The sequence below is a fragment of the Balearica regulorum genome, chromosome 14 (genome assembly GCF_011004875.1).
Source record: "Balearica regulorum gibbericeps isolate bBalReg1 chromosome 14, bBalReg1.pri, whole genome shotgun sequence".
NCBI lineage: Eukaryota > Metazoa > Chordata > Aves > Gruiformes > Gruidae > Balearica > Balearica regulorum.
The window spans coordinates 4,625,712-4,639,683 of record NC_046197.1 but is presented as its reverse complement, the minus strand read 5'-3'; the positions used below and the strand labels follow the sequence as shown (position 1 = coordinate 4,639,683).

General features: G+C 37.4%; 1 protein-coding gene across 2 annotated transcripts in view; it reads right to left on the bottom strand.

Annotated features, from left to right (window-relative positions):
* Positions 1-13,972, bottom strand: part of SLIT3 (slit guidance ligand 3) — a 527,279-nt gene that overhangs the window by 489,147 nt on the left and 24,160 nt on the right. For both annotated transcript variants that reach the window (XM_075766507.1, XM_075766506.1), the window contains exons 3-4: positions 11,498-11,569; positions 7,266-7,337 (exon numbers count right to left, since the gene is read on the bottom strand). In XM_075766507.1, the coding sequence (XP_075622622.1) occupies positions 7,266-7,337; positions 11,498-11,569 (144 nt within the window). The remainder of the gene's footprint in view (positions 1-7,265; positions 7,338-11,497; positions 11,570-13,972) is intronic.

The following is a 13,972-nucleotide window of genomic DNA, read 5'->3' as shown; positions in this document are numbered from 1 at the left end:
AGAAGCATAAGCACAGGGCAGGAATGTATGATACTCCTCTGCCAACTTTAGTAGCTTTCAATCTCTTTCAGCTAGACTTCTCAGCTGGATGAAGATTTTGCATATTTAGTGGCCCTGAATGGATCTCTTTCACAAACATAGCCAGCCTTCTGATGGCCACCTGTGAACTTCTACTTTAGTCTTTTATGAGTTCCGACATTTTAGGATTTCCCTACACACAACCCCCTCCCCCTTTTCCTGTTCTTCAACCCTAAGTTGCATCTACTATACTATTTCACAGTCACTCAATCTCATAAGGTGCTTCTACAATTCCTCAGAGTGGGCATTTGAATTAAAACTGCCCATGAAGCAATTTCTGGAAGGTTATATAAGGGTGATGAGAGATGGAGTGACCTGGGTCTCAGCTGCTCTGCTAACTGAGTTAATCTTTACCATGCCAGTTATTTTACAGATAACTCCAACAGCACAAGGCAAATTCATACAAGTAGCTCTTTTAAGAAGGAAGGGACAAGGCTCGAGGGCTTGACTCATAGTTTAGCCAGTTAAATGAGTCAAGCCAGTTCCAAAAAGTTTTATCTGGCTGGAAATTATTCCTATGGTTTGGAGGACTGGTGAATTTATCTACCAGTAGTTGCAATGATTTAATGGAGAGCTCCAAGATCATATTCAGAGAAGAGACCATCAGCTCCATGAATAAACACACCAGATTTAAAGAACTGCACAAGACCACAGGACAATGCAACATATCACTGACGAATTTACACACAGCCTCAGCACTTATAGACTCGACTTTTTTCTTTGTTTAGACATTGGAAATGAAGACCTTTCACTTGGCTTCTGCCACACAGGACAAACTAGAACTCAAACACAGCACTCATGATGACATTTTGGGACAGCCATTCTCTGAGACTATGACAAAAGGTAGAGAGACAAGGAGTATGATTTCTTGTACTCTGTAGCAAGAGTAAATGAATACTCCTCCAAAGTACAAATGGCGTAGAGATTTAGTCTTCCTCTAGACTTCTGGTTCTGAGTCAGAAGCAGGGTCAAACTGTGGAACTCTTTTTGTGCTACTCTATTGTTATCAGGATCAGAAAATTATGCAGATGATGTACTTGCAATAATGTGGTCCTCACTTAAGCAGTAAAAACTACATTATGGCTACTTGAAAGGGAAGACGCGTTCTCCAAAACAACACAATTCTTGAAGTAATAAGGCTCTACCCATGCAAGTTACACCAAACAGTCACTCCAAATAAATTCATGATTTTTCCCATGCATTTTTCAGAGATATTGTCTGAAAGGGAAGCCTTAGGTCAAATCAAAACGGAGAGTAAAAAGGAAGCGACTCAAGTACCACTAGGAAGATTCTGTAGTTGAGCATGCTCCATTTTTCATGATTGTCCCATTGGCATGCAGGAATAAAACCAACAGCACTTCAGATAATCACACCCAAAACATTCTAACTCCTCGTGTTGGACTCCTCACAATGTAAACAGTCAGACATCCATCTGAAAGGCAATGCTAAACTTTTCTTGAAAATGCAAGGTAAAAGACACTGCTTTTTCAGATGTTGGTTACAGGATTCCTTTTTCAAAAAAAACTGGAATAATTTCTCAGAAGATACGAGACAAACATTATTAACAAAATTAAATATTAAGCAACATCAATAAATATTGCCTGAACTCGCAGTCATAAGCCAACGCAGCAAGGAGCTTCATATTGCTAGCTCACAGATGCAGGCAGCACAAGAACTAAGTACTAGTTTATTTTTCAAATCAGGAGAACAAGAACACACCTGAAAGTGTCACAAACTGAATTTCAGGTTTTTATATTCTCTGCCAGCTCCTGCAAAGCGTGGTTAAGTTAACAACTGGTCTCTGTTAGAAAATGCTTTCCCCCATTTACAAAAGGTTACATCACTGACACACAGTCTGTGGCCTGGGATTAGACAGCACAGCTTCATTTTACCCTATTGATGGTGGGTAGTTGCAGTTGTAATTCCGCCCAAGAATTAGGGCTCAAGTTTAACTCAAAAGATTAACTCAAGTTTTGACATATGCTACGCTCAGTTCCTCAGGAGTCAATGGGGGATGCTACTGTCTTTGGTATGAATGCAGAGAAATCCATCCCTCCCAAACGCAAAGACACCATAGCGTCAACCTACTTCTAGGAGCCCCAATTTTCCATTCACACCCTCCTTAGAGGAGAAAGGTCAAGTGTAAAGAGCTATCTTGGGACCAGAACACAGGCAAAGGTTATCGTTTCTCATTCCTAAAGCATCACCTGTTCCTGAGGAGTTTGGTAGCAAACTTGGTACTACACCAACTTACACATGGTAGTTTGAAAAGAAAGAGGGAAGTATGCAAGTAATAAAATTGATTAAATATTAGACCACAGCTCTAAATCCATTTTAGTGTCTCTTTGTTCTCCAGCATTTCCAGATAAGCATTTTATGATCACTGATTTCCAATTAGATATGTTATCCCTAATGTCATGGGGAAATGGAGACACAAGACAATAAAGCTTTTTTCTGAAAGGTTACATTCAAACCGTCTTACATATTTACAAATCCACATGGCTTCATAAATAAGTGTAGTATATGCAGTTCCAGAAAAACGTCTAAACTGCACACACTGCAAACCTTGTATAAACACTATAGATGTGTCCATGCTGCCAAAGATTTGCAATAAGCTTTTGTTTACAACAGCAAAGAACTGTCCAATGCTTTTATTATTTTTGCCCACTACTCTGAAGCACTTAGCAATCTTTCCACTCAGCATGTTAATTATGGAAGACGCTTTTTGTATTACATGATTTATTTAAAGTCTGTTCAATCTCAATCTATGAAATCCAGATTGTGAAGCATCACGTAACAATGTATTCTTCTCCTTAGCATCTTTGGTCACTAACAGCAATTTTACAGTACACTATGCCAAATAAATATAATATCTTAATCAAGGTTTTAGGAAGCTGCTTACAAAGACTCAATGCACAGTAGCATCTCTGCAGTTAAAGGTCAAATACAATTTCCAGTTTGACCTCTGACTTCACATGCACAAGACCGAAACCATACATGGATATGCCAGGGTTAAAATCTGGATTCTAGCTTTTTTTTCCTTTCCCCCTCCTTTTTCTTTTTTAAAGCTAATTATTTTTAAATCTTTAAAAAGATTTGATTTGGCCGTGCTTATACATTCCCCCCCTCCTCTAAACAACAAAAATACATTATTAGTGTTTTCAGATGTTGAGATCTTTTATGCTAGCTAAAGACACTAATATGAGTAGAAAGAACCAGCCATCAGCCAAAGTCCAGTCTTTTGAAGATAATACAGCTACGTGACAATTTCTGGCAGTTGGCTGTGGAAAAGTCAGGATTGGTTGGTGTCTTATATCCTGCCTCATTTTTCACATAAACGTGTGACATACATCTGGCTCTGGAAGAAATTTCAGTTCATCTTTTAGGCCCACCAATATGCCTCTTTCTTCTTGATCCTCTTTGCATATGAAATTTCACAAGCATCCTAAAATATATCCTAAAATCATACATTGTGTTAATAGCAAAGCATACACAGCTGAAATGCTAAAATTCAAAATAACTTTGGGTATGATACATCGTGCCAGTATAGCACCGTGTTTGTATGGGCATATGCACGCTACTTCAAGCCACAGAAAGAAGATCAGAGACAGAGCTTTTACAGTTAACTCTTAGGAAAACACTGCAGAAGGGAACTAGAAAAAAAGAACTGCACTTTCTGAAATCTACTGTACACCAACAGGCACAGGTGTTGGTCTAAAATTGTTACCCTGTTATTGGCAAGGAGGGCAGGCTATCACAATTTACAATGGGCTCTTTCAAGTTTTAGCAGAGCATTTCCATAGCTTCTTAAACACTTATTGAACAGATGCATACATCTGCCCTGCAAAGTCTATCATTCAACATCAATTAGCAGTACTTTTTGGAAAGAAGCACTTCAGAGCTAAAGGAAAGGCAATAGCTAGAGAAGCCTGGGAGAAGCTAACAAGCTCGAGAGGAGACATACTGAAGTCGCTGGAGCACCTCAGACATACAAGGCACATTGACACATAGGGTCTACAAGCTTTACAGTTTCTCCACTTCCGTACTACACTGCACAAGAGCGCTGTTGGTTTGCCCGAGGCTCAACAGTGCAACAAGTAGAAGGCAGTAAGCAGTATGCACCGATTGTATCCATGTTCTCTCTTAACTGCTTGACTTTTTACAGTCGTCAGCTACCTCACGACTAATCTTTAGGTTTTGGAATAAAACTATAGAACCTTATTGGAATAAAACCACTAGAAACATATCTGGTTTTCCACTATGGTGAGTAGCAGTAGACAGTCTCAAGAATTCTGAATCTTAGGACTCAGCAGGACAACTTATACCAAAACCATTGAATTTTACTAAGAGGCAATGGTTAAAATTCCTGCGTATTTGGAAAGCTAAGTAAAAATATGCCAGAGTCAGAAGTGGCTTCCATTTTCCACATCACTTCATCGCCCAACTCTGTACTGTCTGTCATTGTAACATACCTTGCATTATGTGCTTCCTTCAACTGATATTCCCAGACTTTATTAAGCTAATATAAATTTTTGACAATATCCTGCTCTATATCTAAATAATGCCTCTAGATGCTCCACTGGTATTGTAAGCATTAACCTCGCACATGCAAAAAATTAAAAAATAATTAAAAAATCCAAATAAAATCCAAATAACTGGAGAGCCATCATGACAGTCCTTTTGGCAGCAGTAGCTAACAGCTCTACAGACATTTTATTTTAAATTTACTTAGACTGTTATGCAGGACATTTCAAAGAATATTCTGCTTACTCAGCTAATAATGATGGATTTGCTTCAATATCCAGACAAGTGATAATGTACTGAGCTAAAATAATATTCACCTAATATTAGGCCCTTTGAATGATTACCACGGGGTGAGGAGTGGAACAATATACTTCCACTGCTACTTTGAACGAAAGACCTTTATATATGGTATTTTGCCAGGAACAGAAATTACTCCTGTTTTTGAAAGTCTGACCCATTGCAGCTGCTTTGTTTAAAAAGTTAATGATTACTTTTGCATCCACTTCAATAGATCAAAAAAAAGAACATTATTCCAAAGTTGAAGCAATATAAGCAATTTTTATTTGTTATTTGAAAGAAATTAAATGGAAAAAAGCCAGGTTTCTTTAAATTCAACCATCATACTTTCTTCATTAACATTTTGCAATGTTTGACAATACTTAATAAAATAGCTTTAATATTACCTAAAATGTTGCAATTTAGCCTTTATAAGTTAGGCCAAACTTTCCACAGTTCATTCTCCAAAACCTACTGACTCATAGCAAAAAAAACCAACCAGATTTATAGTTTTGTCCTAAAAATGATTTAAGCTAAAATACCAAAAAGTTGCAAGTTTCCAGGCCTCCCTTTCATACTACATTCATTTAGGAAATATTTTAATGACAGGCAATCCTAAAAGAGAAGCAGATATTCAGTCTGTTTAACAGGCCAAGTTAAGAGTTCGTATAGGAAAAAAAAAAAGTAAAACTTTCAAACAACACATACTTAAACAGACACTATTAAAGGTATCATATTTCTTAACTTCTGGTTTCACAAAATACATTATTTTCACTTGCTAACAGAGCAGGCTTTACAGAAAAACAACACTTTAAGACAACACTTCAGTATCATTTCCAGTTACTAATAGCTAGCCCTTCTCCCAGATTTTTTTTCAAAACTCATTTCGTAGTTTAACTGAATCTATCTTTATCTAGGGATATGAGAAATCTATATATCCACACACATACATATATATAGAAAATGAGTTTAAAACTAGGTCTTAGTAGTTTAGATACTGACTCTCAAACATGAGATGTAATGTCAACAAACTTTTCTACAGTCTCAGGCTATGCTTAATTTTGGAAAATTAAGCTGGTTATTTTTTACTGCCCAAGAAACGTGAAATAAATCAGCTACGACAAAACTCCTCTCCTGAAAGTGCTTTCTAATTCAATATAGGTACCAGGAACTGAAAAAAATAGGTTATAATCAGAATTTAAAACTCATCTCCCTTACTGCCATAAATGGAGGTTTGTAATTCAAGACAAAAATCCCAGGTAAATTCATTTTAAAAGTTCAACACACTAGTTAAACAACTTAAAGGCAAATCTAATCCTGAGATCATCTGAAACAGTTTTAGTACAGCATATGGTCAATATTCCAGATTTCTCTTGAACAACTGCTAGTAGGAATTTCACTCTTGAAAGCTGCTTTACAAAATATCAATTAGGGAATATCAAGTCCTACAACAAATGCTTTGCAGATAACAGAGTTAACAATCAAACATAAACCCCTTGCTGCTTCTTTTAACAAACAGGCATTCCAAACCAGCGTGCAACTTTGTTCTAGCCACCTACCTCTAACAAGAAATAACTCCCAGAAGTATTTCACAACTACAGAGATTTTGCTCTGCCCCCATCATAGGCAGCCAAGATTAACCTAGCTTCATGATAGTGCTAAACAGCACACCCAACAGCGTAGCAACTGGGCACAGCATTACTTCTGCACTTTTGGATATCTGAGTTCATACTCTTGCAGCAGTTTACCATAAATAGGATTCTGGATTAAAGAGACCTCTTACATTCACCTTTTTTAAAAAAGGACTCTAATTGCTATCAAAAGCAGAGGAAATCTAGAGTCTTTTCTCCACTAAGTCTAGCATGATACGCTGGAATTCAATGGTCTCAGTGGCATTATACAACTTCAAAAGGAAATTAAGTTAATCAGAAAATTAAGTCTAAAGGCAGTCTTAGAAATACTGTGGTTCTCAAAGGAGACAATTGCAACTTCCATTGGCATAGATGTTTTTTATATGTGTATAAATACTAAAATATACATTAAATATATATAACTATACGAAATTATTACAAATAAATCTTTCTTCACCTACATACCAATTTTAAGAGTTACCCAGATAATGTTCTTTTGATAATATTGTTAAGATTCTGGTGTCACTGACAGTTCTGTTTCTTGGGAAGCAATTGTACATTTTATTTCAAGTATAAGCTATCGTGCAATATAAATTCAACTGTGTTTAAAAGCATACATTAATTTAGTCAGGTATCCATCGCTCTCTTTTGCTTAGAGAACGTTAATTTTATAATCATGAAATATTATGAATGACCATTAACAGTGAGGTAGAAAAACTGTAGATTTTCCATAAGTATATAAACAGAGATACTTACAGCCGTTCAAGTTGTTTTAGATCCTGAAACGCTCCACGTTCTATCACAGTAATTTGGTTTTCTTCCAAGTGTCTGCAATTCCAGAAATACCAGTTAATTTTAAGACAACAGAATAAAAGAGTTTCCCCACTTCTCTTCACACATGCTACAAAATTGTTTGCCACAAAACTACCAATAACAGTTATAATTAGAGATTATTAATAAAATCTGGACAAAACAGCACTGTTTCTCTTGGTCACTAAAACTGATTTAAAAATTGCCTCCTGACAGATTTGTAAATGTTTTTGTTCCTAAACTTTTATAACCACAACTGTTATGCTCTGAAAGCTTAGACTCTTGGTCTAGAGGCCGATTGTTACATCTTTAGTATATTACTCCTTACGTAATGTAATTGAGATAACTGATTCCTAGAGTCACAGCAGGCCCATGCAAACTTCGTGAAGTTCAACAAGGTCAAGTGCAAGGTCCAGCATGGGTCAGGGTAATCCCAAACACAGCTACAGGCTGTGCGGAGAATAGATTGAGAGCAACCTGAGGAGAAGGATTTGGGGGTGTTGGTTGATAAAAAGCTCAACATGAGCTGGCAATGTAGAATAATTTCTTCCCTGTGAGGGTGGTGAGGCACTGAACAGGTTGCCTGGAGCAGTCATGGATGCCCCATCCCTGGCAGTGTTCCAGCCCAGGTTGGATGGGGCTTTGAGCAACCTGGGCTAGTGGAGGGTGTCCCTGCCCGTGGCAGGGGGGTTGGAACTAGATGATCTTTGCAGTCCCTTCCAACCCAAACCATTCTATGATTCTGTGATTTTTTTTGTCCAGCCTTTATGTTGTGGAAAGATTTCAGGCTTGTCCCAGCATAAACCATTTGTAAGTAATCCAAAGTGGTTCGATCCCTCCAGAAATACAGCCACAGCAGCTCTGTGTGACAATCATATACGGTCCTGCTGCATAACAGGGTGCAAAAACGTAAGGGAAAACTCCCAGGTTTCCACTGTGTCTGATCCTGCTTTTCTTCACCCTCGAGACTGAGACAAGGATAAATTATAAGTAACAGAGACTGACTTCTCTCTGATTTACACTGTGCAGGAAATGACTATTCATTTACACACCAGAAATGCTCTTTATAGGTAAGGCGGAAGCCAAGGAATAGTGATACCAACAGTCCCATTTAAGTCGACCTTTTCCTCTCCGTACTGCTTTCCAGCACACACCCTTTTTTTTTTTTTTTTTGCTTCTGTAAGAGCACTCAGACGCATGGACTAAATCTCTAGACTCTCTGAACATTTTATGTGGCTTGAGCTAAAACACAGAAAGGAAGAACTTAACACACAGTAAGTCAGGGCTCAGCCAAGACTAACTAGTGAAAACGCACTATTCTTGCCTGTTTCTCAGCAGGCTCCTCCACACTCAATCCTACAAGGATACTCAGAGCTGTTCAACTGGATAGCAGTTGAGAAGACAGACAGCAAGAGAATACTCCATGGCTAAGATCACATATGAAGATCAAAAAATAGAATTAAAAACAACAAAACATGTGAACCAGAAGGGCATGTTCCTAAAACAAAGGGAAGGGAAAACTGCATGAGGAAAGGGGAAAAAGATGAAGTTAGTAGGGATAAAAGGAAAAAGGGCCACAAAGGACTATTTTCCATGTATGTTGTCAGTTTGAGACTGGAAGCTTTTTTCTGTTACACTATTCTACCAGTTTCTGGATCACGTATTTGTTGCCCTCATTCTGATGTCTGAAAACAGGACTAAACTACTTTTCTAAGAACTCTGGGACAGGTCTCGTGTTTCCATGCTGTCCATTATATCCCCATCACACATGGGGGAAAAGAGAGAGGAAAAAAATAGGCTGTCAGTAATGTCGAACAGCCAGAATTACGAAAGCAGAAGAAAAAAATAAGAAAAATCTGAAGGACTTCTAGAGATCAAAAGTGTACAAAGTAAAAAAAGCTGCACAAAGTAAAATAAGAAAAACTGCAAACACATGCCCCCAGCTATGACAGGAACATGGAGGACAGCAAAATACACAACAATGAACAAAAATGGGTATGTTAGCAGACAGTGAAATGGCATGTCTTGGATTTCAAATGGTCTCCATACACTGGAAGACAAAACCAATACAAAGATAGGTTTGTTTGTGTTTTTTTTAATAGGTGTATTCTGGTTTTATTCCTAATGACTTCTGTGGCAAACACCACACTGTTCAATGGCCGAACATTTTACATAAACCTGTAATGAACACAGAACAAAAAAAAAAAATGTAAAGATGGCGGTTGCGTGTTCTGCTTATTTGTAAGGACATTCAGTATAAAGGACTGCAGCAGCGTTAGGCAGTGTCTGATACTATAAAAAACCAACCAAACCAAAACAACCACTGACATTAATGATAGTATAGCACGTGTATTTTAATAGACTTCCAAAACAGTATTGACAGTTGGGATGGAAGCCAGGAAACCTAAACAACTCCACTGCTAAAGATGAGAGAAACATCCCAGGAATGAAAAGTCTTCCAATAGATTTGAAACGTTTTCTGAGTATATGACAACTTGTTTGGAAGTGCTAAGGTAGCCGGAGAAAAGACTTGCCTTTTCGTTGGTAGGATTCAACTAATTCATTGATTGAACTATCACTAAATAACCGTAACAGTTCAACAGTTGCAGTTTTAAGGAAGGATTTGAGTATTTTAGAAGATTTTAGAAGATACTCAAAGGAAAACATTAACTGCAGAGAGCAATCTTAAGAATTACAGAAAGGATTTTTCTGAGGGTGCTGGTGAGATTACTTGTGTGTTTCTGAACTTCTGACAGCTGTTTGTTTCAGAAGGGGTCAGAGTGGTAAAACCAACCTGCCTCTGTCAGTGCTGGGACCAAATCAAGATTAGATTTTTGTCATGGTCATTAAAACTTGGAATTAAGTCCAACAGTTTAAAGTACTGGTAGTGAACTAGATGGCACACACACACAGAATGTAGTCACTATTATGTAAATGGCACTTAATAAACAGAACTAGATATCAATTTTTTTTTTTTTAAAGTCAGAAAGTTTAACTTTACCCATTGGTTACTGTTAACATAAATAACTACCTTTAATGTTTCAGAAACATTTTCAAATCAAAACATCTCAGCTGCTGCTTTTAAACGTATCTATCTCAACACCTGCGTGTATGATCTCCCCAATAACATAAAAATGTTTCTCACTACCTAACTTGCAAATTTGCTTCGCTACAGTAGCACTCAGTGCCCAAATAGAAGCCCAGTGAAGGCAGAAACAAACATGACCTTTAAATGAGAGCTCCAGAAACACTAAGAACCTAAGAGCTGAGCTTCAACTCATTCAGTACATTACACGCAAAACTATTTTGTTTCTCTCACCTGCCTTTTCTTTTTTTTCCCCCTCTCATACACGCCCAAATAATTCAGGGAAAACTGAATTCACTTTAAATAGAAGAACCCCTAACTCTTCCTGAAAGGACTGAAACAGCTTCAAAATCTCTCTCTCGTTCTTTTAACCCAAGATTGTTTTCTTAAGAAAAAAGGTCCATGTACAACTACTATAAATACCTGTGAAGTAGTCCTAAATTTCACCATTAAATTAGTGGTGTCATTTGAGGTTCATAGAAGAGAAAATAGGAAATCAGGAATGACAACTTCTGTAGACTGATGTTTCCCCTTTTGATGTTTGAGGCCCATTTAGAAGTCCAGTTAAGCTCTTGACTGATACTTTTAGATCAGGAGACAGCACCACCTAAAATTTTTGTATTTATTACTTCATATTAGTCTCAAAAAATTCCCAGGTTTCCTTGTGTACAACTTCTACAGCTATCAACTATCCTTAATCAAGTTCTGCTTAATCTTCTGCAAGAGCTCTATTAATGAGACTGTACCTTAAAGTGACCAAAATCTGAAAGTCCTATTTGCTAGTCTTTCAGTATAATTGATTTATGCATAAGTGATTGTAGAGTGGATCAAAATTATTACCACAGTATTTATTAAAAGCCAGTGAGAAACACAAACAATTAACTAGCTCTGAAACTACATTCAGACTTTAGCACGGAACTAAAATTTACTGTTTCACATCACAAGCTGTCCCAGTTGCATGGTTTAAAAGAATACTAATAGCTGAATAATGTGCCAAAATTACTAGCATTTCATCTCTAGAGTTATAGACGGTCATAGTACTAGCACCCTAAAATAGTCTTGTAAAGACAGACAAGTTTGGTGTTATACTCACAAGACACGGAGATTCTTCAGTCCTGTGAAGTCCGTCTTCGTGATTCTTGTGATATTATTTTTTTCTAGATCACTGCAAGGGAAAAAGAAAACAGCATTCAGACACTATCACTGACACCCAAAATTCCATTAGCAGAAAATATCTCCATCGCTGGAGCATCTATCAGCCGCTCAAATTGTACAAACTAATGTTTCCATTAAAATCTCAAAAAGCAAGTCATCTGCCCTGATGCCTTTTGTCTCCTCCTCTGAGTATGTTGCTCTCAAGTTTCTTCCATTTTTATTTCTAGTATCAGTGCTCACTATACGCTTCCTTCTCCCTCAAGCCTACAATCTTCTAAGAGACAAAATATATTTAAGACCCAATTGGTATAATACAGCTGAAACAGAGTACTTGGCCCCAAAATGAAAATCAAACACTTGGGGTTATTCTAAACTGTAGCCTGCCACAGAAACTTAGGCTACATAGAGCTTGAGGAGAGAACAGCTTATTTTAGTGACTCCTGAGTGTGGTCCTACCCAGGTGATTGGAAGATTTGCAAAGTTATAGAACAGCTTACTTTTTTCCAAGCATCCTAATTGGGCAGCCTCCTGATCCCAGCTTTTTGGAAGTGCTGGTTTTCCGAAGATACCATTAACCACACTGACCTGTTTCCCATGTGTGTTCACCCTTTGCCAGTTCCTACCTTCTGTCTCTAAACTCTCAGTTTCCTGAGAGTTTTCTGTTATATGTCAACACATTTTCCTCCTGCACTCTGTTTTAGTCTCTGCTAATTTATGCTCTAGATTTAAAATTAATAAGTAACTGGCATCTTTTCCATGACAAGGAAAACCCACTCTAACCAGACCTTGAGCTGCCCACTTTTCTGCAGCTTTCCTTTGGAGTGAGCACACCAAAAACACAGAAGAATTTTGTGTCTAAACTTACATCTTAATAGAAAAGACATCAAAATAAACCACTCTAGTTTGAGACAAATTCTATTTAATTCAAAGTTGAGTCAAATTAAAAATAAAGGAGTTTATAAAGTAATCTTTCTTGCAAGACAGATCCTATACTTAAGGACAGCTAGTACACTACCTTTGGTGTCTTTAGAGTCACAACAAACCAAGAGTAAGTCCTTTTGTTTCCCAATATATACAGTCTTTCCATCATTTCATTTCAAAAGAGCACACCACGCACCTGCCAGTGCTATAGGATTTGTGTTGCTCTTTTCTCCCCTCTAGACCTGCACTGCTAGGCCCTCTTAAAGTTCTTGCAGTTGAGCATGTTCCATTGCTTGGGGTTTGGTTGTTGGTTTGCTGGTTGGTTTTTTTTCCTGTGCAAATTGTTCTACCTGACCTAGTGTTAACCAACAGGGATAAGACACAGCTAGCCTTTCTCCCTGGTCTTTAGCCATGCTTATTTTAACATAATAAGCAATATGCAGCAACTTACAATTAATAAAAACAGATATAGGCTCCATAATGTCACCAGAAATTCATTCTGAGTGTCAGTTTCCTAGATACAAGAAGCCTTTTATGAAAAATAAGTTTTCTAACATTGGAGTAAACTTTTTTCTTCTGAGTCACATTTTATGTCTACTAAAAGCTACTAAATGTCAAAAATAGAAGCCTTTGGGGTAACAGTTTTCATGCCAAAAAAGGATTCAGTAGTTTTCTAAAGATCATGAGATTGTAAACAATACATTCTGACAAATTTTTTTGTCTATTGCCATTGAATGAAAATAATCTAGCATGAAAAACTTGCATGAGGCTAGACATTCATTTTCTAACAGAGAACATAAGATCACAAATCCACAGCAGGAGGTAGAGGCTTTTGCTACGCAATTAATTTTTACTATAGTTCCTGCATTAACGTGCACTGGGATACACCTCTTTTATTCAGAAGGTTCAATTTCTCTCCCATTTCTAGTAAAATTCAACAACAAAAAGATTACAGTATTATTTTTAAGTATGTTTGGCAATCATCTGACACCTGCACAAACCTTGAACCTGAAAATCAGATGGCTGTTCTTAAGTGCTGTTTCAAGTTGATTATTTCTCTAGGCAAAAAAGGAAATTCAAGGAAGGGGCAGAAGTCAGAACTTCCAGGAATGCCCCAACTATCACATTTCTATTCTGAAAAATGCTATATAGATGGCTGTCTAGGATAGCTTCTAAGTGCCTAGCAAGTAATACTGAAGAAAAAAAAAAAAGCAAAAGCTCTTGAAGTGTTGAGACAGCTTAATCATTTGTAATCATTCTACACCATCCTGCAGGGAGAAAAGGTGCTCTTGGCTGGCACAATTTCCAGTAATTTTCCATCACACATGCAGTTCCATACAAGCCTTCCGGTATGGTTGCTACTTAGGCCAGTCTTCTTTCACCTCACATGAGGTCCTATTAGTAAGACAGAACTCCTACTAAGACGTGAGTGTTCAAGCATAAACGACTATTTCCTCTGAATCAAGATAATTTTTTTTCTGCCGACATGAAG